Source organism: Neopsephotus bourkii, unplaced genomic scaffold (assembly GCF_033783945.1).
Source record: "Neopsephotus bourkii isolate Nb327-2 ecotype Australia unplaced genomic scaffold, CSIRO-AGI_Nbou_v1 NB_846, whole genome shotgun sequence".
Taxonomy (NCBI): Eukaryota; Metazoa; Chordata; class Aves; order Psittaciformes; family Psittacidae; genus Neopsephotus; species Neopsephotus bourkii.
In genome coordinates, this window is record NW_026901342.1 from 35,636 (window position 1) to 59,249 (window position 23,614).

The following is a 23,614-nucleotide window of genomic DNA, read 5'->3' on the forward strand; positions in this document are numbered from 1 at the left end:
CACCATGGAGCATGCTTCAAACAGATGTAATAGCAAGCCCTCATTCTGGCCACAAAGTGTTTGAACTACTTTCAGAAAGTTAGTGTAGTTTCTCTTGATGGTGATTTTATTTTTCCCTTTGCTGCTGAAAAGATAATGAATCACCGTGAGTTCCCTGGGATGTCATTCAGAGGGCAGGTGGACCCAGATGGTCCATCTGTGTAAAAGGAGATCATGACAATATATTTTCTACCAGATTATATGACTTTTGAAGGCATGGGAACACAATGGGGTTGCTCAGCTGTCTACGTAAAGGTACAGTTAAACTTCTTTTGGTGGTGAGCCTTGAAAGCCTCAGCTCTCTCTCTGTCTGTTTCTGACAGTGAACCTACACAGGTCACCATGCTCTATTCTCGTCAGGGGACAACAGAAACCATTGAGGAGGTAGAAGGGGAGCATGAAGAGGAAGGACCTCATTCAGCATCAAGGCCAGAGGAAGAGGAGGTGGAAGATTATAGCCTGGATTCAGAAGGAGCTGCATATACTCCTGATACCGATGTGCCTTTGTATTCCACTATGGATAGCAATGCAGAAGCTCCACCTTCCTATAGCAAAGCTGTCAGCTTTGAACACCTTCCCTTTGGCTCCCCAGATGACTCAGCTGGTAAGAGCCTCATGATGGTGAGCCCAGACGATAGTCGGACGGACAAACTTGACACGATTCTCCCTCCACTGACACACGAGCTTACGGCTAGTGAGCTACTTCTGAACAAGTAAGGACCTTTGACAGGGAAAAATTGTTGGTTCCAGCCTGTGAAGTTTTGTCATAACTTTGGGTTGGTTTTCTTTGTCTCCGACTAGCCTCCAGTTTCTGATACAGGCCTTGCACTAAGTTTGATTTAAGAAGCTCATTTCCCGTGTGTGCAGTTGTTCTAATTACAGGTTTCTAAAATTACTCAAGTTCGGGTTGGAAAGACTCTTCTTTCTCCCCAGATACCACACATCATTGTTGCAATTAGCATTGGATTTCTGAGCTCAGTTGTCATGGGGTCAAGGGCTTTTCTAAATATCCTTTGTGGAGAGGGCTCCCATACTCTAGGCAGCTGTGATTTCAAATAAGTTTCCTCCAGGGCTATCTGGGAAAATGTTTCTCCTTTAATTATTTTGGATTACTGTAAGGGAAACTCTGACCTCTGGCAGAGATTTTGTTTAAGTCAGTAGGAGCTGAGGGCTATGTAGGGACACCACCTTGCTAACTACTTTCATAAGGGATAGGATGATCCCCTCTTTGCTTCTCAGACACTGTGCTCAGTAGCACAACCAGCACTGAGGTGGGGATGGTGCCTCTGCTTTCCTTCCTTTTCTTTCTGGTCTGACTCATCTAGAGGAGAGCTTCCCTGAATGCAGGACAAATTCTGAAACCACAGAAATAACTTTCAGAAATTGCCTGCATCTGGACTGCATCTGGAGAGAGAGGCTGTGTAGATCTGACTTTGTAGATGTAGTGTCTTTTATCCTGTTTTTCCAAAGTCATTTTTGCTTTTCAGTGAGATCTCTTCTTAGGCCAGGGCACTCCTTACGATTAAGCAAAGAGAATTGTGGAATGTATCTGAAAGTCATTTAATGATTTCTTGCTGCCTTTTATATTTATATGAGTGAGGTAAAGGGGAGAAGATAGTAGACATTAATGCTAAAGGGCATTTATTATGTTCTAATCTTATGTCACAGGAGTATTCGTAACATACAGCTCCTGAAGAATCTCTGGATTTTCTGCAAATTCCCATCTATGGTAATAAATCAGATATGTATCCAGGCAGGGCCACGCCAGCATGGTGTGATATACATGAGATATACTGGTTGGGCAGCTGTAGGAAAGTGGTTCTTGTAGAAAATCTTGGGTCAGGCTGACTCTCTGAGTAAAGTGGAAAACAGAACAGTTATTTTGCCTGAAATTCTTGTTTTCTGAGCTTTGAATCAGGCTATTTGATTATAATACCAAATCTCCTTTTTTTCTTTTTTTTTTTTCTTTCATAGAACTCAGGAGCAAAATTTTATACTTTTTTCAAAAGGAAAAATAGTAGCAACTTAAAAAGCAGCTCTTGTGAAATTAATTTTAATTTCATTAACTGTACTCTGCTCCTCACAGGATGTTTCATGATGATGAGCTGGAGGAGTCAGAGAAGTTCTATGTTGGTCAGCCTCGAGTCTTGCTTCTTATTTATGCTCTGTACAATACGCTGGTGGCCCGGTCAGAAATGGTGTGTTATTTTGTGATCATCCTTAATCACATGATCTCTGCCTCCATGATAACCCTGGTGCTTCCCATCCTTATATTCCTTTGGGCCATGCTGTCTGTTCCTCGGCCAAGCAAACGTTTCTGGATGACAGCCATTGTCTACACAGAGGTATGCTGTTGGTTTTGTAATCCCATGTCTAGCACAGAAAATTTGAGTTGTGAGCTTTGTATGGTATCGTTTCTGGTTTTGATCTCTAGAATCAGGGCCCTTTGGTCCTTCATATTAATAGGAATATTTGCTAAAGTCCTTGGCAATTTCTGTGGCATAAAATCGTCTTGTTTGTGTTTTATTCATTGCAATGAGTAATCATATCCTTCCTGGCATGTAAAGCAGTTATGAGAACAGACCATTTGCAAATGCCTACTATATAATTGGTAATCAAGAAACAGTATACAGTGTTTGTGGCATCTCAGGTACCTCTGAGAATTATCTGTTGGTAATGTTGATTGACTTTATTACTGACAAAATGTGAACTGTTATTTCTCTGTAGCAATGAATATTCCTGTTTATCTTCTCATTAAACTGCCAAAATAGCCATATTTCTCCCCTTTCAATGTCACAAGGCTTTTGTACCTGCCATGATTATAAAACACCCCAAGTGTGTTGTGTTTCTGAACAGGTGGCCATTGTCATCAAGTACTTCTTCCAGTTCGGCTTCTTTCCTTGGAATAAACATGTGGATTACACAAAAGATAAACCTTACCATCCACCCAATATTATTGGCATTGAGAAAAAAGAGGGTTATGTGCACTATGATCTTGTTCAGCTCCTTGCTTTATTCTTCCACAGATCCATTTTAAAGGTAATCTGAGTTCTGGCAGTTTCTTATTTTATATTTAATTTTTAGTTTTAATTTTTTTAGTCACTCGTGTTACAGTCACTTATGTGGTTATTACGAAAAAATTCTTCACTGAAAGGGTTATCAAGCATTGGAACAAACTACTCATGAAAGTGGTTGAGTCACCATCCCTGGAGATATTTAAAAGAGGTGTAGATGTGGCACTTAGAGACATGGTTTAATGGTCGGCTTGGCAATGTTATGTTTACAGTTGGACTTGTTGATCTTAAAGGTGTTTTCCAACCTATGTGATTCTATGATCCTATGATATATATGAAATTTTCTTCATCCTTGCGAACACATGACTGAGCTTAGCAATGCCTGTGATAAATACCGTAACAGAAGTACAAGGTTGAAATGCTCTCTTTTTTTCCATTAGTGCCATGGATTATGGGATGAAGACGAGAAAGGGGACAATTCCAGTAATAAAGAGGATACTGATGATGAGCTTTCCCTGACAGGAGGCAGGAGAGACTCTTCTGCCTCTTTGAAATCTGTCAATCTTGCAGCATCAGTGGAATCCATCCATGTCCACTTCCCTGAGCAGCAGACTGCCATCAGGAGGAAGAGCTCTAGCAGTATATCACAGCTTTCGCACAGGTCCAGCTTCTCCTCACACAGATCTAAGAGAGGTAAAAGTCATGGCATTTCTAGGATTTGAAGAGCAAATATTAATTTCCCATAGGATCATCTTGCTGAAACCTTGTGCCAGTTGCTTTGGAGATCCCAGAGGCTATTGAACGATGCTGCTTCTCAGTGAGGAAATAGGATATGAACCAAAGTATCCTCATGTTTGAACATACTCCAAGCCTTCTTAAAATTCAAATGGAGGGACATACCTTGTGATTCAGTATGTTTTGAAAATTACATTATCCAAAAGCTGGGAAAGGAATGCTCAGTGTGGCCCAGATCCAGAGTTTTTGGTTCAGCATAATCTCCAGCTAGAGGGAATGCAAAGCATATGTATTTTTCATATTTACACTTGATCATACTTGAAGTAAGAAAAAGTTGATTAGGAATACCGAAACGGATTACCTGTCCCATCTTGTAAAATGGACAGGCTTACTCTAGCCTGAATGTATATATTACTAATTGAAATGACTGAGTCAGATCACTCAAATACTTGCCTTTGTCACCAGTCTTCTTTTTTTATAGTTGTTGATCAAGTTTTGATCTGCCAGTGATTAAACCTTTACTGGGTGCTTTCGAAATTTTGCCATATTGGAAAAAAAGTGTAAGAATTCATTTTAAAGCTTCTTTCAAATATGGGACTCATATACAGGATGGAAGTCTAAAGATTTATTATTTTCTAGTTTTTGTATTTAAACTTTGATTTTGAATTAGCTTCTCTTTTCCTCCCTGTTTTTTCAGGAAGTACCAGTACACGAAACAGCAGCCAGAAAGGAAGCAGTGTATTAAGCATCAAGCAAAAATCTAGAAAAGAGCTTCTTATGGAAAAGTTGCGAGAACAAATGATCAAAGCCAAGGCCTTTACAATTAAAAAGTGAGCAATGTGAGGAGTTGTGTGGGTTTGGGAAAAAGGGTCCAAAAAGTAAAGGAGTAAATCAGAATTTTAAAGAGAGCGGGTTACTATACTACTTCTGTTAATTCAAGGGATTGAATGGGTACAGATAACAGTTCACTGTATGCAGATGCTTTTACTCTAAATCCCACCAGCTGAACTTTAGACAAATCAACAGTTATTCAAATAGCATCTGCCTGATAAAAAAAGCTAAATACCCTGTGTGAACTTGGTAGGCTATGCATATTTCTACTGAACAAGTGCAATACAGTGGTTTAGAAGCAATCAGAACAAGGGACTGGTGTCTGCAAAGCCCTGTGAAAGCTATCAGAATAGATCTTAGTTATCTTTAAACATTAGTCATATCACACCCAGACATTCTTTTCTTCAGTGCAAGTTACAGTGGTGTTAAATCACTTTTCGGTCTATGTTGTTTTAGGACTCTCCAGGTGTATGTGCCCATCAGACAGTTTTTCTACAATCTTATTCACCCAGACTACAGTGCAGTGACTGATGTGTATGTGCTGATGTTCCTCGCAGATACAGTGGACTTCATCATCATTGTGTTTGGATTTTGGGCTTTTGGGGTATGTCACAGAGGCGTCTATCTGTAAATCCTCAGTGGATTTACATGCTGTAGATGCAAAGTATCATATGAGTGTCCTCCTTCCTCGACCACTCTGTTATATTTTCTTTTTCAGAAACACTCTGCAGCAGCAGATATCACCTCTTCTTTATCAGAGGACCAGGTCCCAGAGGCATTTTTGGTGATGGTGCTTATTCAGTTTGGTACCATGGTGGTAGATCGAGCACTGTACCTCAAAAAGACTGTCATGGGAAAGGTCATCTTCCAGGTCATCCTTGTTTTTGGAATACATTTCTGGATGTTCTTTATCTTGCCTGGAGTGACAGAAAGGTATAATCCTTATAATCAGACAATACAGGTTGAATACTGATGTTCTACCAGTTGTTTGTATTTAAATCTGGGATGGTTATAGCTAAGCTTTGGAATCACAAAGAATTCTTCTTGGTCTCATTCCTAAGCAAAATGTTGGAGTGCCTGTCCACAGCAGTAACTGTGGCCAACATAAGTTTAAGGAAGAATTAATTATATAAAGTATGTCCAGAAATATTCTCAATTTAGGCCAAAATGCAAGCAGGTGAAAGAGAACTTGCCTGTAACTGAGTGATTATAGTACTCAGCTGAGACAATATTGGCTTCTGATTCTGTTCCCCATTCCCAAGACTCCTGCATTCTGGCTTAGAAGAGTGAGTAGAAAATGTCTCTCTCAGGGTAATTTATAATTTACCACTTTCCTGGAATGTGTGAACTGTGGATTTAAATCTCCTTACACTGAAGAATGTCTAAAACCAATGCCTCTTGTGAAGAGCAAAAGTTCTCCTCCCCTGCTCCTGCCACATGGCTCTAGAGGTGGAGGTGGCCACCTGCTGCATGAAGTCTTGTATCACATGTCTGATCAGGTTCACTCTCGAATCTAACATTTCTCATTGCATGGCTCAGGGCAGTTATCACCTCAGTCTGCACTGAGGAGGTGTTAAGGTTCCCTCTTTAGTGCTAACTCCCCTCTTATTTACAATTTTAAATTGCCTCGAAGTATTTACATCACTCCATTGAAATGAGTGTATCACCTGGGCACATTATTCTTCATTAACAGTCAAGTTATTTTATCGGGGAAAAAAACCCAAAATAGGTGTGTGGTGTAAAGAAAGACTGAAAAGTTTAATTTCCTCTCAAAACAAATGTTTTCTTTTTCCTCAGTGCAGTAGTTATTTTGCCCCAACTTGAAAAACAAAAATGCATTTTTTAAGTGGATCTCCCATCTACTGTGCATTGATGTTTTACATTTTCTGTACTTTTATACAATTAATTTCAATTTTTTAATCTTAAATCTGCATCTGAAAGCACCTGTATCCTCTAAGTCAGTCTGACTCTTGGAAGCCCGGGCAAGTTGACTAATGAAAGTAGTTCTGGAGTATCTAATTGAAAATACTGGATCATGACTGGCTCACAGATCCACCATGAGGCATCTCCTGCAGTTCCACAGTGCTATTGAACTGCATTCAGAAGTGGCACATATTCATCAAGGGGGTCAGAGCAATAGAGCACATGATGTGTTAGGAGAGGCTGAGGAAAGAGGGTTAGTTAAGTTTGGAAAACAGAAAGTGAAGAGCTGTTTTCAGTTACCTGTTAAGAGGGCACTGAGAAGGAGCTAAGCTCTTTTCAGATAGGAGAAGAGACCATGCACTGGGAAAAAAAAACAAGGAGAAATTCCAGTTAGATATGATGAAAAATCTTTTCACAATGACAGTAGCTGAACACTGGAGCAGGCTGCCCAGGCAGTGTAGGATCTCCATCTTCAGAGGTGCTCAAAACTCAACTGGGCAAGTCCCTAACAATTTGGTGCCATTAGACCTGATTCAAGCAGAAGAGGGTGAAAAAGATGATCTTCAGAAATCACAGCAACTTAAATTCCTCTATGAGTTAATGACCTTGGAGGTGCCCCTGAGAACACAAGTACCCATTAAAGGTGCCTAGATTCAGTCCAGATGTCAGCCCTCTGAAAAGCCAAGAGAATCAGTATCTACCCAGGGCTCACAGCAGGATGCACTGTCATGGGGCTGAGGGCAGACTGGCCTGGGTTGGGCAGCAAGACATCTCTAGCATCCAGAGCAAGAGGGCACTGCCCCAGAGCTTATGCTCTTCAGGAAGCCTATTCCCAGTCCCTCCCCTGTGACCCTGAGGTGATAACAGATGCTGTTTATAGACTTTCTCATCCAGTGTCTTTCAAGTACTGTTTTAAGCTGGCACAGCAGGGTCAGAAACAAAGGGCTTCTCACAGGATCTTAGGAAAGGGGAACTGCCAGGACCACAGAACATTTCAAGATAATTTGGTCATACACAGACACAAAACTCATAATTTTCCTTTATCTATCTTTTCCATTACAGGAAATTTAGCCAGAATACAGTTGCCCAGCTCTGGTATTTTGTGAAATGTGTTTATTTTGGCTTATCGGCATATCAGATACGCTGCGGATATCCAACTCGTGTTCTTGGCAACTTCCTCACAAAAAGTTATAACTATGTAAACCTGTTCTTATTTCAAGGGTAAGTAAACCTATCGCCCTCTTTCTTTTGTGAAATAAGGATCTGTTACCATGAAATGCTGTAGTTATTCATGACTCTCTTCACAGGCTGCTGGAAATGAAACATTAGGTTTTGCACAGCACACTCTGTATATGCCCTGTGTCCTCTGTAGCCCACACATGCACAAAAATCAATTTTGGGAATGCACATTTCAGAAAAATCAGTCTCCCACTCTGAATCTGGAAGCCTGACATACCAGTTAGCCATTCAGGCCCCTATGGAGGAAACATTTTTAACACTAAGAAATCTATCTGTGAACAGAGATGGGGTACATATTGTCCTTGTAAACAGGTAATGTTATTTGCTTTGCAGTCTCAAAAGGTAGCAAGGGATCAAATCCCAAATTGATCTTTGGAGCAGGTCTACAGGCTGTACCTCAGCAGGTGAGAGGGATAAAGTGAAAGACAATAGACATGAGAAATAAGAGATATACGTCAAAAAATGTTTACTTAGTGTATCATCTCTTGAGAAGTGCTGCACAGTTAAAACTTCAAGAGTTAGGAGAGCTAGTGCAAGTAATAGGCACAGTGTCACCTCAGAGGAAAACATGGCTTTAAGGGGGCATATCCCACCCTCTACTTATGCTTTGATGTTGTCATTAAGCCAGTTCAAAGCATATACATATTTCACAGAAAAGTTGGAATAATTTTAGCCTTTCCTCAGTATTTGCAGTATGGGCCTGTTGCATTCCGGTAGGAAAAGTTACAGAGGAAAGCTTTCTTCATATGAAATAAATAGTCTTTTTGACCTGGCCAAGCAGAAAAGTGTGGGACTGGTAAAGGGAACGATGAGCTTTGAAGAGCTACTCTACGCATGTTGGTTTCCTGTTAGCCCACCTTATGCTGCTGCTTATTCAGGAGTCATAAAGCCCAATTCCACATGCAGCTAATGACTGCTCACCTACTGCAGAAAAGCCAAGCACCACTTGGTGTAAGGAAGTATAAAACAAATTCCCACCATCCTGTGGAAAGGATGTTCCTCTACTCCACTCCCTGGTCAGAGGAATTTGAGGATACAAGCAAGTATCTCTTGTGCTATTCCATCAGTGGCTCAATCACAATTACTGGGCGTAATGATGCAAAAGCGTGTTTATAGCCTGAGAAAGAGATCTAGAGGAACATGAGCTGTGGCAAAAAGGCACCCCCAGTACTAGCTGTGCAATCTCAGGATATGACTGTATTTCTGTCTGCAAATCTTCCATTAAACTGTCCTTTAACATTGGCTTAATTCTCCCTCTTGTCATGTACACACTGTGCTTGTTTAATGTGATCCCCCCATTTCTGACAAGTTATCTGCTCATTCCTTAGGTTCCGCCTGGTTCCATTTTTGACTGAGCTGAGAGCAGTAATGGACTGGGTTTGGACTGATACCACGCTCAGTCTTTCCAGCTGGATCTGTGTTGAAGACATCTATGCTCATATATTCATCCTGAAGTGTTGGCGAGAGTCAGAAAAAGTAAGGAAGCCCCATATGAGTGATCCAGGCCTTCTCTCCCCCATGCAGAAATGAAGAGAAATAATCATGAGTCCCTAAACAATTGGGAAATCCACCACAATGTCTGTTAGGAGACACACCTGGTGTTTATGTTCAGAAATATTCAGGCTATTGGGTACTTTACGTTAGCTGGCAGTCACCACAAGTGACATTTCAAATGGCTTCTCTTTTGTGCATAGCTGATTTTTCCACCATTAACATGAACTACACAAGCACACGCCTGCTAGCTTAATTGCATGCCTGACTTTCAAGACTGGGGTTCAAAGTCCTGGTGTTCACACAGGCTCACTTTGACCATACAACTAAATGAGTAACCTTCAGTAGCAGGGAAACTAGCTGAACAGAAAGGTCAGTAGAATAAAGAACTTATGCCTCCACAGTTTAGGTCCCTGGGACACCTGGTTCATGTAATCGCAGAGGGAGCTCAGCTCCTTTATCTCGGGACAGCCCAGAACTGAACTTCAGGCCAGATAAACCCACCATTTGTCTGACTGAAATGTCAGTCTCTCTAAATCATGTAAGCTTCAGTTCAAATTAAACTTGCAAATTCTGGATTCCTTATAACCACTATAGAGATTGCAACCATATGCTTGCTTATTTTGCCAATTTGAAAAAGAAATTAGGCATTCTTTTAAGAGTGACCCAACCAGCCAGAACGTCTGCAGTGAAACAACTGAATTTTTGAGTGTTACTGATGTATTTCTTCTTTTATTATAGTCCTGTCTCTTAATGGCAATTATTTTCCAAGTATGTCAGTTAGATTAACTCAGAGCTGCTATGCACACAAATCTTGCATATAAGCTTTTTCTGTATGAATTCCATTTTTGCCATGAGTGCAATGTCATCAGAGGCTTCAGAAGTCAGAGAAATAATAATCCAGTTCTACTTTGACTGTCCACCTCATTGCATTTTTTTACACTGCAAAAGGATCATTCTGCATTATATATAGCATATATCTGACAAGGGAAGATTTCCATGTCTAACCTAGTCTGTGTGTGCTAGTGCCATGTAGCAAAATAACTACCCCTGACTTCATGAGTGTTGTTCAAGGTACTTTGATTCTCTGTCCTCACATTGAGTGATATGCCTAAGAACTTTGACTGCTAGAGGCCCTCTGAGCTGTTCTGTAACATCATTAAAGGTGTCTGAACTGATCTTAAACAGACAAATACTGTACCCTTGCTGATCTTGACATATTTTAATGAAAACAGCACTCAGTATTGCAAGACAAATGACTTGATATACTGCTTTTGAAAAGTAACTAATTTGTTCTGAATACAGCATTGTATTACAAATTTTATATTCTCCTAGGGGGTTATGGATTCCTAGCATGTCTTTGAGGTTCAGTGCAATACAGTGCATATTTATTTTGCACATGCACTGTAGAGTTAAATCTTGTAATAGAATGCATAATAGAATGCACCAAAATAAATTACGGTGATGGTAAGGCAGGATTTTGTGGATAGTGAAGCTCTTAAAGTATGCAATCATGATGGCAACAGCAGATGGAGGGACAAGGCAGAACACATTCCATGTGATCTGCTTTGAAAAGAGAAGGATAAAAGGAATGTCACTTTTGGTCTCAGAAGGTAAGAAAAAGAAGGATGTTACATCAGCAGTGTGAAGACTTTAGGAAGAGCAACAAAACTTTAAACATTATTTAATTGCAGTTGGTGTGGGATTCCCTAGAAACAGCGTGTATCAAGCCTGTGAACAACTCTTATAAATACTGTATGTGAGGTGTGAAGCGAATATGGAGGTAGTGCAATATCAGACAATCTGACTGATTGTGCATGTCAGTTGCTGGCAAACAATTGTTTTTTTCTCCCTGAAATACAGTTTGCAGCTTTTCAAGCTCTATGAGAGGAATTCTGCCTTAAAGACCTTCAAGATAAAACTGCTTGGAAGGACAAATAAAGAAATTGGGTCACTCCCAAATCCCAATCAGTTTTTTGAATCGATTGTTCTGTCACTGTTGCTGCTGTTATTTTATGTTTGGTTTCTGTGAGTTCATGCTTGCACTCATTCAGACAAAACATTCCAATTACCGTACTCAATTTTTCCCTTCTTTAGGGCTGTGAAGAACCAAAATCACAAAGGTTTACAATATTTTTCACACCAGACACCAGTTGAATGGGTTCATTTGGCACTTTTCACTGTTGTCACCAGAAATTCAGCATCTGTGTGGGTTTGGCTAAAAATCTCAATCTGCCAGACAATGGGTAGCAAATTACCATAGAAGATCAGAAGCCTTAAGATCATTGTATATTTACTCATCAAATCATACCAAGTGTACCTCTGATAGAAGAGACATTACCATGTTGCTGTTTGCTTTTGCAGAGATATCCCCAGCCAAGAGGCCAGAAGAAAAAGAAAGTTGTGAAGTATGGAATGGGTGGCATGATTATCGTCTTGCTGATTTGTATTGTCTGGTTCCCACTTCTCTTCATGTCTTTAATCAAATCTGTTGCAGGCATCACCAACAAGCCTCTAGATGTATCAATCACAATAACTCTAGGAGGTTATCAGGTAAAAAAGAAGAAAGCCTAAAAGCAAACTCTGCTTTTGTTCTGTATTTCTTTGTTCTCTTTCTTACTCTCTTCAGTGAATTGAACTCAAGCTCCAACAAATTATCCCTTTTGCATTTAAAACATATTAGTTTATCACTGATGTAAAATATTACCTTCGTCTGCAAGTTAAAACTAGAACCTACTGGAAGGGGAATCTGTATAAATTATCCTGTATAAGGTACACTCAAATAACTGCCTACAGGTCCACACGGTAAATGTAAGATAATTGGAGGTAGTTTGCTTCTCAGTGGAATAAGATCATAACCTTCTCCTGTTGAATTGAGTGCCATAATAGTCTTGGACTGTGATGCACAGGATGCTGTACTGTGTATGTAGCAGCTAATGTGAGGTAATTGTGATAAGTCTATGTTCTTTTGTTTTCCAGCCTATTTTTACAATGAGTGCTCAACAGAGTCAGCTCAAGGATTTGAATCAGACTGGTTTCAATGCGTTTCTGGGAAGCTATAGGGGTAATACTGTAAGTGAAATGAACAATAACTCATTACTTAAAAATCCATGCATGTTTCCAATTGGGGGAAATGGAGGCCTTTTGTGAGTTCTGTTTATGTAGTTTTAAGTGGTCAGCAGTGATGCCATCATCTGGAAGATGTTTCCATAAAAAGGGTTTGCATGAGTAAAGGTTTGGACAGATCATTTGTCAGGACAGGGCTGGATTATGGTGAGACAAGTTACCATTAATTGAGACATCTTTGCAAAAAGTCATGGATGACAGTCGTTGTTCTGTCCGTTGAATAAAAACCTCTCCTTTAAATGACACAAACCTTCAGGAGACATGTTGCTGTTGGTTTATTGCCAAAACAAACGTGCTGTGGGGACAACACAAGAGTGTTGGGTCTCTTAAGCCCAGTGCTCCTTCCTGTTGCACACACAGTTTTCACCTCCCAGTGAGATGTGGTGAAGTCAAAAGACTGTCTATCACATGGAAAGTTTTGACATCAGAATCTCAAGACATAAATATTTTAACATAGCCTCACTATTTCATGGTGCAACATGCTCAAAGTTATCACAAGTTTCTACAGGAAAAGGACTAGTAACTAGTAGAAGCTGCTGCATTAATAAAGTAACTGGGATTTGGTCAGATATAACTTTAAAAAAAGAATTTGCTTCTAGCCTATTCAAGAATTAACTTTTTTTTTATTAGATCCTAGGAAATAGCCCGTATTATAGCAACAATAGTGTAATCTTGATCCACTTCTGAAGTTGCTAGTTTCACGTCACCTTATCCTTCACAGCTATCTTTCTATGCAGAAAGATGCTTAATGAAAGACAAATTTTAACTTAAATTTAGATAGACTGTGCAGAGGTTACGTGATGAACTTTCAGACTCCCTTTGCACTGTGTGGCCATGGTACTTCAAAGAGCAGGGCCATTTTTATTCCACCTTCTTAGCTTGGCTATACTTTTTTTTATCCCCTTCCCATCTAAAGCCCCAGGTGGTACCTGAGGAAAATAATCAGTGCAAACCACTGCATTTACAATTAATCAACTACAATTCTGCCTGACTGGGAGATGTGGGTCTGTGTCTTTTGAATATCACCACACTTAAATTTTCTTTTCCTCTTCTGCACCTACAGGCTGCTTTGCAGTTTCTAGAGGGCTATGGAAAAGAAGATATAACTCTTGCAGATTTAGAGGGAAATTCAAACTCTTTATGGACCATCAGCCCTCCCAGCAGAGAGAAAATGATACAGGGACTGCTGGATTTTTCAGCTGAGTTCACTGTAGTTCTTTCATGGAGCATTCAAAGGTAATTAGCATGGCTGTTATGAGGTTGATAGATTACTTGCCAAGCATTTGCTCAGAAGAACAGTTCCACACTGTACTTTTTACTTAGTTTTTCAGTAAATTTTGCTGTACTGCAGAGAAAAAAACAACCCTGAAAGTGGGAGGGAGAGAGACACAGAGAAGTGACCTTTGCTACCCAGGAAAAAATTGTTGCCTGCAGTTCTCAAAAAATAAAAAGAGAAGCAAAGCAACATCCAAGTACATTATTTAAAAGGCAGGGTGGAGTTTTCAATGGGACTTGAGGGGAGGGAAAGAAAAGTAAGAATATTCTAGCCAGTTTCAGACAGAATGTTAAATAAACTGCCCCAAACAGCAACCTTGCTAGCGTTTATGGGAACTGAATACTTAGACCTAGTTAAGGCAGAAAAACTGTAAGGAAATACAAACAAAAGTGCTTGGTCCTGTTACTAAGGGAGCCTGGAACTCACACAAACTATTTTTTTAAAATACACATATATGCAAATAGCATAACAATGGCACAGATCCATGTTTTTGAGACCTTAGCCTGTTTACTTGTGGTTCCTTTGGTCTTGGAGAACTATTACTTTACAATGAAGTTTTTGAAAGAGACAGCCTAGAACACAAGATGGTTGCATGCAGGCTAGAGGATACCCAGTCACCGAGGTAGTTTGTTGGCTCGTGTCTGCCGGATGGGATCCTGGATTAAACTGGAGTTAAGTCATCACTCCATGGAAAAGAAATACCTTTGCAGCCATAGTATCTACCTGTTTTGTTAGAAGTAGATGCTGGATTGTTACAGCAATCCTCAGCAAGTCTGTGCACAAGAAGGAGGTCAGCTGAATCTCTGTCAGAGCTCTGAACATGTTGGATCAGTCTTTCCACAGTCAAAAATAGGCTTCTAAGGAATCTGTACCCTTAATTCAACTTTATTTGACCCTCCTTATTTTCCTGGAAGCCTACAGTATTAGCTAGTGTATTACATCACTCCATCATTTCTGAACCTTATATTAATTTTTAATACCGCTACTCAGTTTGCCCATATGCTTGCGTAACTACAAACATTCATACACTAGTTGAAAAAGACCTTTTTCACCCTCAAATTATATCCTGTGGATTATATTATGACCATAAATGACTGAAAGTGGTAAAGACTTACCACAATGACCTTCCACTTTTTCTCCATGAAGAGAAACTTCTGTCTTTCATCTAGGCCAGGAGACAAGTAGCTCTAAGATGAGCCTGTCTTGTCACTCACGCAGCACCTTCACACATCATCTGCCAGGGCTCTGCAGCCAGAGTTTCATCCCTCATCAAACTGCTGCATCCCAACAGCAGGGTATGGCACAAGGCTGAGGTGGGGTTGTGGGAAGCTGTAGTTTACTGCAGCATCCTTAGCTACTCTGGCACAGAATGTGTGGTAACACACAGTCCTGTTGTCTAAAGTCAGAGCATGCATGCTCCCTTTCCCATTCTGTTTCAACTGACATATTGAACAAAATTCTGTTGATCTGTCCTCATTTTCCTGTAATATAAACAAAAGCATAGAAAGCATTTTCAGTTAGAAAAATACACCTTTGAGGATGCTATGTAGCCTCTGTGGGAAAACGCACCACCTCAGGTACAGACAGTATGATGCTTCCTTTAGCAGACGAATACAGGGTCAGTACTGTTAGACTAGCTGGACAACTAGCCAGCAAGTGTTTAGGTTAGGTTCTCATTGTAGGTTAACAATGCGTCTTCCCTTTTACTTACAACAGAAATCTCACCCTTGGTGCCAAAGCTGAAATAGCATCAGATAAACTTACCTTTGTCCTGCCAGAGAACACCAGAAGAGATATTGCTACAATGATGTCTGGACAGCAACTGGAAAAGGTGTAAGTTATTTTCTTTGGCTATTCATATGTAAGCCTTCCCTTATTAAACCTAATTTCCTAAGGAGGTCAGGCTTCTGCAACTATATCATTTGTCTGCCCATCTGTCACCCTCTAATAACTTTGGAGCCTTGTTCATAGAGGGCAACAACACTGAAGACACATAATAGTAACATTCAAGGTAAAAGCTTATTCCCTATAATAAAAATAGGCTGAGAAGACCATGAACTTTGGAATATCACCAAGAAGCATGGTGAAGCTATCAGTTACATTTCTTTATTGCATAAGCACAAATTCAGTACAGTGTATTCACATCTAAACTCTCCTTTTAGTTACTTTAGGTCAATTTGATCCGAGGATGTTGTATTGATGATATCTTCATTCTAAATAACCATCCAGACTGTATTTCTCATTGTTATTCTTAAATAGTATTATATTGGCAAGGAAGTGTTAAATCACTGCGGTCAAAGGGTAACATCTGCAGTTGTTTCTGACATCAGATCTTTTCCTGTAATGGAAATTTGCAAGGCAGAAAGAGCATGCTCTTCGTATGAACATCAAACATTATTCTATCAATGTAGCTTTATAGCATTAACAGCAGCAGTGACTCCCTTCAGATTTGAAAGGAGTCTGGCTCTTCCTTTTCCGCCTGCTCACTGGAGATTACTTTACAGCAGTAGTCTCTAAATACTGCTAAGCCAACAAGGCTACCTGATCTGATTTGTGGCCACAAGAGTTGAAAAGTTAATGCTGAGGCCAACTGGGATAGTGAAAACCCTCAGAGGTTCATATCTGTTAGTAGGTGGAAGTGAGATTTGTCTTTTTGGTGTACAGCTATTTTTCTGCACCCACTTGTACATCCAAACAGACTGCTGTTGCACATCTGATCATTGCATTTAAACAAATACTTTATGCTTTTACTTTGCTGTGTGAGGATACAGGGATACTTCCTAAGGTTATGTAGTGCCAAGGAGGTTGGATTTTGCTCTTTTGTGGGAAGAGGTAATTAATTGATAATTCTCTTTGCAGGAGGCAAGCAGATACACCTGCACTTGCCTGTGTTCCGATCAGTAATATTGTTGATTTAAGCTTTTTTTACTTTGTTATAAAGGACAGATGCTTGTTGCAGCTAGTAGCCATTTCACACCTTCAGCAGGGAGCTTTCTGCCACCATCTCAAATTGGCTGCAGAGCTCTTACCTATCTTTAGGCCTGCTGGAGTGATCAGGAGGGATTTTAAATTGGTGACCTCTGTTTTCCTCAGCCTGGTGTATGCAATTTGGCAAATTGTCACAGGGCTTCCCTGAAAGCTCGCCTTCCCTAGAATTTTTCAGTCATTTGAGGAAAAGGTTAGGACAGTATCTCTGGATGATGGTAATTAATTCCCACTTAATATGATTCAATTTTTAGTCTAGTGGAAGAACTTATACACACATCTTCAAGTTTGAAATCCTCCTACAAACTGAAAATATTTCCCATTGAAAGATCCAGCAAAAAATTCTCACTCTATTCAGGTGATTTTATCAAAACATCTTGCAATTCTGAAGTAATAACTGTTTTCACCATATATTTCTCTATCTACATATTTTTCTAGCTTGTTTACTACTGGTGATGTGTTGCCTTTCTTTTTGCTGCTTATGTAGCTGACTATAAAAGCAGCTTTGTCTTAAAAGGGAACAAAATATAAAGTCTACATTCCTTGTAAACGCATGCCCCAGGTGTGTGGGATTCATGGCTTGTGAATGGCGACGTTATGGATGGAGCTCCCTGCTGAAGTACTGGCACAACATAGTTAATAAATTCAGCTAACTTTCAGATGTGACATCTGAACACTATAAAATCATAGCTTAAGCCAAGAATTACTGGGAACTGTGTATAGCCCTATTTGTTAGGCATTTCTAAATTATTTTAAAGTTATAAAAATATGAAATATTTGCTTTCTCATTTTTTCCAGAACATTAGAGACAGTGTACCCATACTACATCAAGGCTCCTAGTGATTCTCTGGCAAAACCCATAAAGCAGCTATTGACAGGTATGTGTCCAGACCAGAGGAAACAGCTATGGTTGAAGGAAGTGCAACACAGCACTCACAGTTGCACATTCACTGGGATGTTATGGGGAGCCTCAGTCTGAAATGCACTTATAATAGTTTCTACTTGGTGCCGGCAAGCATGGGGAGAGATGAGGTAATACAGTATAAGGCAGAAAATGCATCTGGATGTATTTTAGCTTTGTAGTTAAGAGTAAGAAGTCTTAGAGATGAAGTGCAGCTCCTTTCCTTCAAGTCTGCTTTCAGGAACTGCTCTGTTTTCTGAGTAAGTGATGAAAAGTCTGCATCTCTGGGCTACCTTACCACAGTCATTACCACTTCATGTCTGCAAATGTAGCTCCTCAGCTTAAATAATTCCCCTAAATGATTTTTTTGTTTGTTTGTTAGCTATTCCTTCCTTATTGACTACAAAGAATCCAGTTTAGATAAATCATTGTATTTCACAGTTCTACAGAGTTCATGCATGTGAAAAACCCATTGGCTTGGAAGAATAGGAGCAAGTCTTTCTCTAAGAACACTTTGCTCAACAGAGGTTAAATTTGGTGCTCAGGTGCAGTAGTACTATGTAGTACATTACTGTGTAGTACATTACTGTTCAAGGTTCTGTCAGCATGATTAAATTCATTAGGAAGAGTAATTCTTGAGGTTGAACCTAGCTCTGTGAGTAGCAATAAGAGCGCTTCATTGTCGCTGGTCAGGTCCTGTCCTAAAGAGCTCTTAACTTGAGATGCCTCAAGAAGGCTTCAATGTATGCACCGCTAATGCACATTCCCCAGAAATCAGAAGCTCCAGAGTTCACCACCTGTCTGTGTGATCAGTATGCATAATAGGATAGTATGTGTGCTTTTCTTGATATGAGAGAATAGTGTCTTTTATACCAAGATGTAAATGATTTACAGTAGTAGCTTCACTTTGACATACAGAAGCTGACCACTGTTCCTCCAAGTTAAATGTGTCTTTTTACGCCTTAAGTGCAGACATGCTGACTACCATTCATTCTTTGAAATTATTTTACAGTTGTCCATAAGAAAATGGAGGTGATACTAATCTTTTTGTTTATTTAATGGACATTCAGATGAGATTTGCAGAAGGAAAACCATAGAAGTCTAGGTATTGTACTTTTTTACAGGAACAATGTAAATGGATTTTAGAAGAATTATAATGAACCTATACTCTGATGTTGCTTAGTCATTTTATCATGCAGATGTTTGAAGCATCTGGCTCAAAACATTTTGACTTTTGCAATTCTTTGAGTATATATTAACATTTCTTTTTTTCAATAGACTGCAGATGGGAAAACATTACTGTTTCCTTGGTCAAAAATGTGTCTGATGAGGGAGTTCGTGAGTGGTGGGTTTTGAATCAGCTTGGAAAAAGATACAAAACATCTGAAGAGAGTCTTGAACTCTTCATATTCAGTGATAAAGTCAGTCCACCAAGCCTTGGATTCTTGGCTGGTTATGGGTAAGAAGGAATATTTGCATAAAATTAAAATAATATAGAGATAGATACCAATAGAGGTGACCTTATTTGCTGGTTGGAAGGGGTTATTTATTTCTTTCTTGTTGTTGTAGTGTTTGAACATCACATTTTGAAAAGGGGTCTATTAATGTTATCTATAGAAAGACTCATATTTGTAAGGAATGACCTGATCTACAGTGGGAAAAAAGGCAGAATCACCCTTTGCACCAATTTCTTATTGAAGTAATGCAAAATATATTAGCTTAGCTACAGGTCAAGTTCTGCCCAAGGCCTGCCCAGTTTTAGTGACCTTACCAGTCTTGTAGCCAGGACTCTGGGTGTGAAACAGTTATGAAGTACATCTCCACAGACAGAGAAAGGCAGAAGAGTATGCCTTCCCAGGAGATAATGCCCTTCTGGCATGATTTTGGAGAACTCCTCATAGGAGGATTATCAGGGGAGGACAAGTAAACATAGTCTGCCACAGTTACACATACTTCAATAACAAAAAATATTATGTATGAAACCTGACAGATAATTTGACTTTAGCAGCCAACAGTTATCAGATTTCCTATTCTGACTTCCAAGCTCTAGCAGACAGGACATGAGACCATCAGTAACTGGGGTTAAACCATTTAAGTCAGCAGACTCAGCTATTTATATTCCCAGATTTCTGTGGTATTTGAATAGACCTTATTGTCCTTTATCTTGCAGCACAACAGAAACAAGATCCTAATTAGAAATTATGGTCCACTCAAGCTGACAGTCTACACTTAGCCATGTAGATGAGCTTCCTCATACTTGGCTGACCTTTTTCAAGTCATGATTTGAACTCTTTCCTTTCTTTCTTTTCAGCATCATGGGACTATATGCCTCAGTTGTCCTGGTGATAGGAAAGTTTGTCCGTGAATTTTTCAGTGGGATCTCTCACTCCATCATGTTTGAGGAGCTACCCAACGTAGACCGAATCTTGAAGTTGTGTACTGACATTTTCTTAGTGCGAGAGACTGGAGAACTGGAACTAGAAGAAGACCTGTATGCCAAACTAATATTCCTGTATCGCTCACCAGAGACTATGATCAAGTGGACTAGGGAAAAAACTAATTGATCTCTGGTGTCACACCACGAATCAAGTTGCTTTCATCTGAATTTTAAAGGTGGGGAAAAAAAAAAAAAAGGCAAAAAAATAAAAAAAGCACAATATTCTCTTAAGAGCTAAGCCTTTTATAGTTAGGTAGCAATGATTTTTCACTGAAGGAGTCCTGGAAGCTACGGCCTTAGGAATCTATGCTGCCTTTCAAATTAAGGATCAATAGTGAAGAAGGTTGGATGATTTGTTGTTTTTAATGTGCCACTCCTCTACAATCTGGGGACTGCTTTGTAATTTAATCAACAAAAAGTTTGCATCTTTGTCTGGCTAATTTAATTTTCCAGGCAATCATTACAACTTAAAGAGAAAAGAAAGGAGTGAACCCACAGGTGACTCCAGTGTACCTTCTTAACCCTTTCTGGAGCCATACAGATTGGATTGTGCAATATGCTGTTGTACATCACTGACTTTCAAGCTACAGTAATGGGACGCTGACTAGCCTTCAGGACACCCAAGACCCAGAGCCGCAGTGGGAACTGAAGACATTCTAGCCATACCCATTTGTAGGAATCAGAGGTTTTGATGTACAAAGGACACTGTGGACAAGCCTCTGTTAGCAAAAAGAAAACAATAACAATCTCTTTGAATGCCTTATTTTATTTGTACAGCCACAGAAGACATTTCAACCAAACATCAATGACTTTTCTCAGGAAAAAAAAGCAACTGAAACTTGACACTTCGTCAAGGTTAACTAATGGCTAGAATAATTATGGTGAATTATTGGGGTGTTCTGCTGGGCCATTCTCTTCAAAGTCACTGCTTTCCATTAGGTTAGAAAAGAAAGTGAATTCAATGACCTAAGGAGCTACTCCATTTCTTATAACCCTTTAAAGACTGAATAGTGTGTGCTTCTCTCTGCTCCCCATGACATGCTTTTTCCCATTTCGATGATTTAAGGCAACTGTTGTTTTGCTGTTAGCTGATATTCTTCTTCCAATGTTTCAGGTATACAAAAATGTTTACATATTCTAAGTCACATTTTTACATCTGAGACGGGGTTTTTTTAAGTTCCCAAATATAAACATACATATGAGCTTGAAAAATGGCCTTTTTCTTAAATTCCTATTATTAGTGAGACAAATGGCTCATTAGAGAACATTGTAGCATGCAAATTTACAATTGCAATGTAGGTTTCATTCCATGTTAAAAAATTATTGAGAAAAAAAATCATTGAGTGGGTAGGGTATGTTAAAAGGGTATGCTGTGTAGTTTTGATTCAGTAATGACTTAAAATAAAGCACATGTTGCAAAGTCATTTTAGAAGTATTTTTTCCTCTGCCTTTTTACATGAAATGGGAAAAGTCTGACATTCTTCTAACTCTGTGACAAATAAATCTCTTTCTTGTAGTTAGCTGCTATTTATTATATGAATGATTAGTTAATCACCGGGAAAAAAAAAAAACTAATACATAATTTACTGGCACATCTTACTGAAGAACTTCATCAAACAGGACAATTAAACGAAGTTGCAACATACTCTGCTGAGTGCTTCCATGACAAATGCTGTCACATCCATTCTATACTGTGAAAACTAACATTTTGAGCACCATGAAGTGCACAAAATAAAAATCGCTTAATCGTATTGTAACAATAAAATCATTTGGTGACTGGAACTTACTAGAAGACAACCTGTTTTCCTCCAAAGTGTAATGGAAAGGTGGCTGCTCATACAGCCAGGCAGCATTCCTCAGTGGAGAGTTTTGCTCCATTTCTTCCATAGGACCTGTAAGTCAAAATCAAAACATACAGGATCCAACAGGGATGCTAAAATGTCCTTTTTGGTTAGATGGATCCTCACCTGGGTGTTCAGTGATTTTAAGGAAAGCAGCACTGGAAGGAGAAATGTGAAGGGTGTAATGTGTTTCTAAAGGTACCAGCCAGCAGAAACATGCTGGCCATAGTTGGTCCTGGCTCCCTTCCTGGTTCTTTCTCTTTAACTTCCTTTCTGGTGAGAACAACCTATCCGCAGAATGAGCTGTACAGTTACTTGGGCTTCGCAGAAATGTGCTGCTCTTGCTTTCATGATTGACCAAACTTTGACAATAAAAGGATTCTTCTGTTGGGTTTTTTTTTTTTTTTTTTTTTAAACAACCTATAGACAAATTGGCGCCATGGACTGGATAGCTAAGTAACTACACAGGTAAAGAGCGTGCTGCTGATGGCCATCCTTTGAGTCCAACTGTCCACATAAAGTCAAACTGGCAGCCAGTTTCTGGTGGCATTCTTCAGGGAATCAGTATTGGGTCCAGTACCATTTGGTGTGTTTACTAACAACCTGAAGGACATGACAGTGCACTTTCATCAAGTTTGTGGACCACACCAAATCTAGGGTTGGGGAGGTTTGTGATAACATTATGTCAGCTGCCCTCCTGGCACCTGGGCTGGGCAGTTGTTACTGGGAGGGCAGGAATGTCTTTCAGGGTCAACTTCAAGGTGCTGGAGAAATTAGCTGCCATGTACTTAATGAAATTCAACCAAGACAAATGCAGTGTCCTGCATCTGAGGCAGTCCAACCCCATACAGCAATTTGGACAAGGTGGGTGGCTAGGGAACAGCTTTACAACAAAAGTCAGGGCTGGGGCTTGGGAGTTGCACATGCATCAGCAGTGTGCCCTTGAGGCAAAGAAAACCAACAGCATACTGGGCTGCATTTACAAAAGCACAGCTGGAAGTAAGGGAATTTTTTAGTCCTCTCTATTCAGCCCTTGTGAGACCACACCTGGAGAACTACATACAGGTTTGGGGTCTACAGTGAAAGACAGACAAGGACATACTGGGCTGAGTCTTGCAGAGGGCTGGAGGACACGATGTGTGAGAAGGGGCTAAGGGAACTGAACTTGTTCAGCTTGCAAAAAGATGTCCAAGGGGAGAGCATACTGGTGTCTGCAGCTACTTAATGGCAAGGTGCAGAAAAGGTGGAGCCCAGCTCTGCAGAGCTGCACAATAAATCAAGAGGCAACAAACACAAGTTGCAACAAGGAAGAGTCTGATTAAATATAAAGAAAATTGTTTTCACCATGAGGGTAGTCAAACTGGACAGGCCTTGAGCAACCTGTTGTAACTGGCCATGCTTTGCAAGGGAGGTTTGCCCTGAAGCCTCACGAGTTCCCTTACAACCTGAATTATGGCACAGTATTGGGATTCTTCCAGAGACACTGTAGCTTACCAATGCCAGTGTACTGGCTGCTGTAACAACCGCCTCCAAAATGACAGAAAAAAGTCACTTGGTCCAAGGCAACAGTATAGTTAGAATCATAGAATAGTTAGGGTTGGAAAGGACCTTAAGATCATCAAGATCCAACCCCCCTGCCATGGGCAGGGACACCTCGCTCTAAACCATATCACCCAAGGCCTCGTCCAACCTGGCCTTGAACACCACCAGGGATGGAGCATTCACAACCTCCCTGGGCAACCTATTCCAGTGCCTCACCACCCTAACAGGAAAGAA

General features: G+C 40.0%; 1 protein-coding gene across 5 annotated transcripts in view; it reads left to right on the top strand.

Annotated features, from left to right (window-relative positions):
• PIEZO2 (piezo type mechanosensitive ion channel component 2) overlaps nucleotides 1-22,228 on the top strand; it is a 52,934-nt gene extending 30,706 nt beyond the window's left edge. For 3 of the 5 annotated variants that reach the window (XM_061356278.1, XM_061356279.1, XM_061356280.1), the window contains 16 exons: nucleotides 363-752; nucleotides 2,126-2,384; nucleotides 2,896-3,078; nucleotides 3,494-3,746; nucleotides 4,486-4,618; nucleotides 5,076-5,223; nucleotides 5,338-5,552; nucleotides 7,605-7,763; nucleotides 9,110-9,257; nucleotides 11,637-11,825; nucleotides 12,252-12,344; nucleotides 13,462-13,634; nucleotides 15,391-15,507; nucleotides 17,458-17,537; nucleotides 18,839-19,019; nucleotides 19,872-22,228. In XM_061356278.1, coding sequence (XP_061212262.1) covers nucleotides 363-752; nucleotides 2,126-2,384; nucleotides 2,896-3,078; nucleotides 3,494-3,746; nucleotides 4,486-4,618; nucleotides 5,076-5,223; nucleotides 5,338-5,552; nucleotides 7,605-7,763; nucleotides 9,110-9,257; nucleotides 11,637-11,825; nucleotides 12,252-12,344; nucleotides 13,462-13,634; nucleotides 15,391-15,507; nucleotides 17,458-17,537; nucleotides 18,839-19,019; nucleotides 19,872-20,124 — 2,974 coding nt within the window. In that variant the 3' untranslated portion in view covers nucleotides 20,125-22,228. Of the gene's footprint in view, nucleotides 1-362; nucleotides 753-2,125; nucleotides 2,385-2,895; nucleotides 3,079-3,493; nucleotides 3,747-4,485; nucleotides 4,619-5,075; nucleotides 5,224-5,337; nucleotides 5,553-7,604; nucleotides 7,764-9,109; nucleotides 9,258-11,636; nucleotides 11,826-12,251; nucleotides 12,345-13,461; nucleotides 13,635-15,390; nucleotides 15,508-17,457; nucleotides 17,538-18,838; nucleotides 19,020-19,871 lie in introns of those variants that run through there. The other 2 variants (XM_061356281.1, XM_061356282.1) reach the window with 2 other exon arrangements.
• Nucleotides 22,229-23,614: the final 1,386 nt, after the last annotated feature.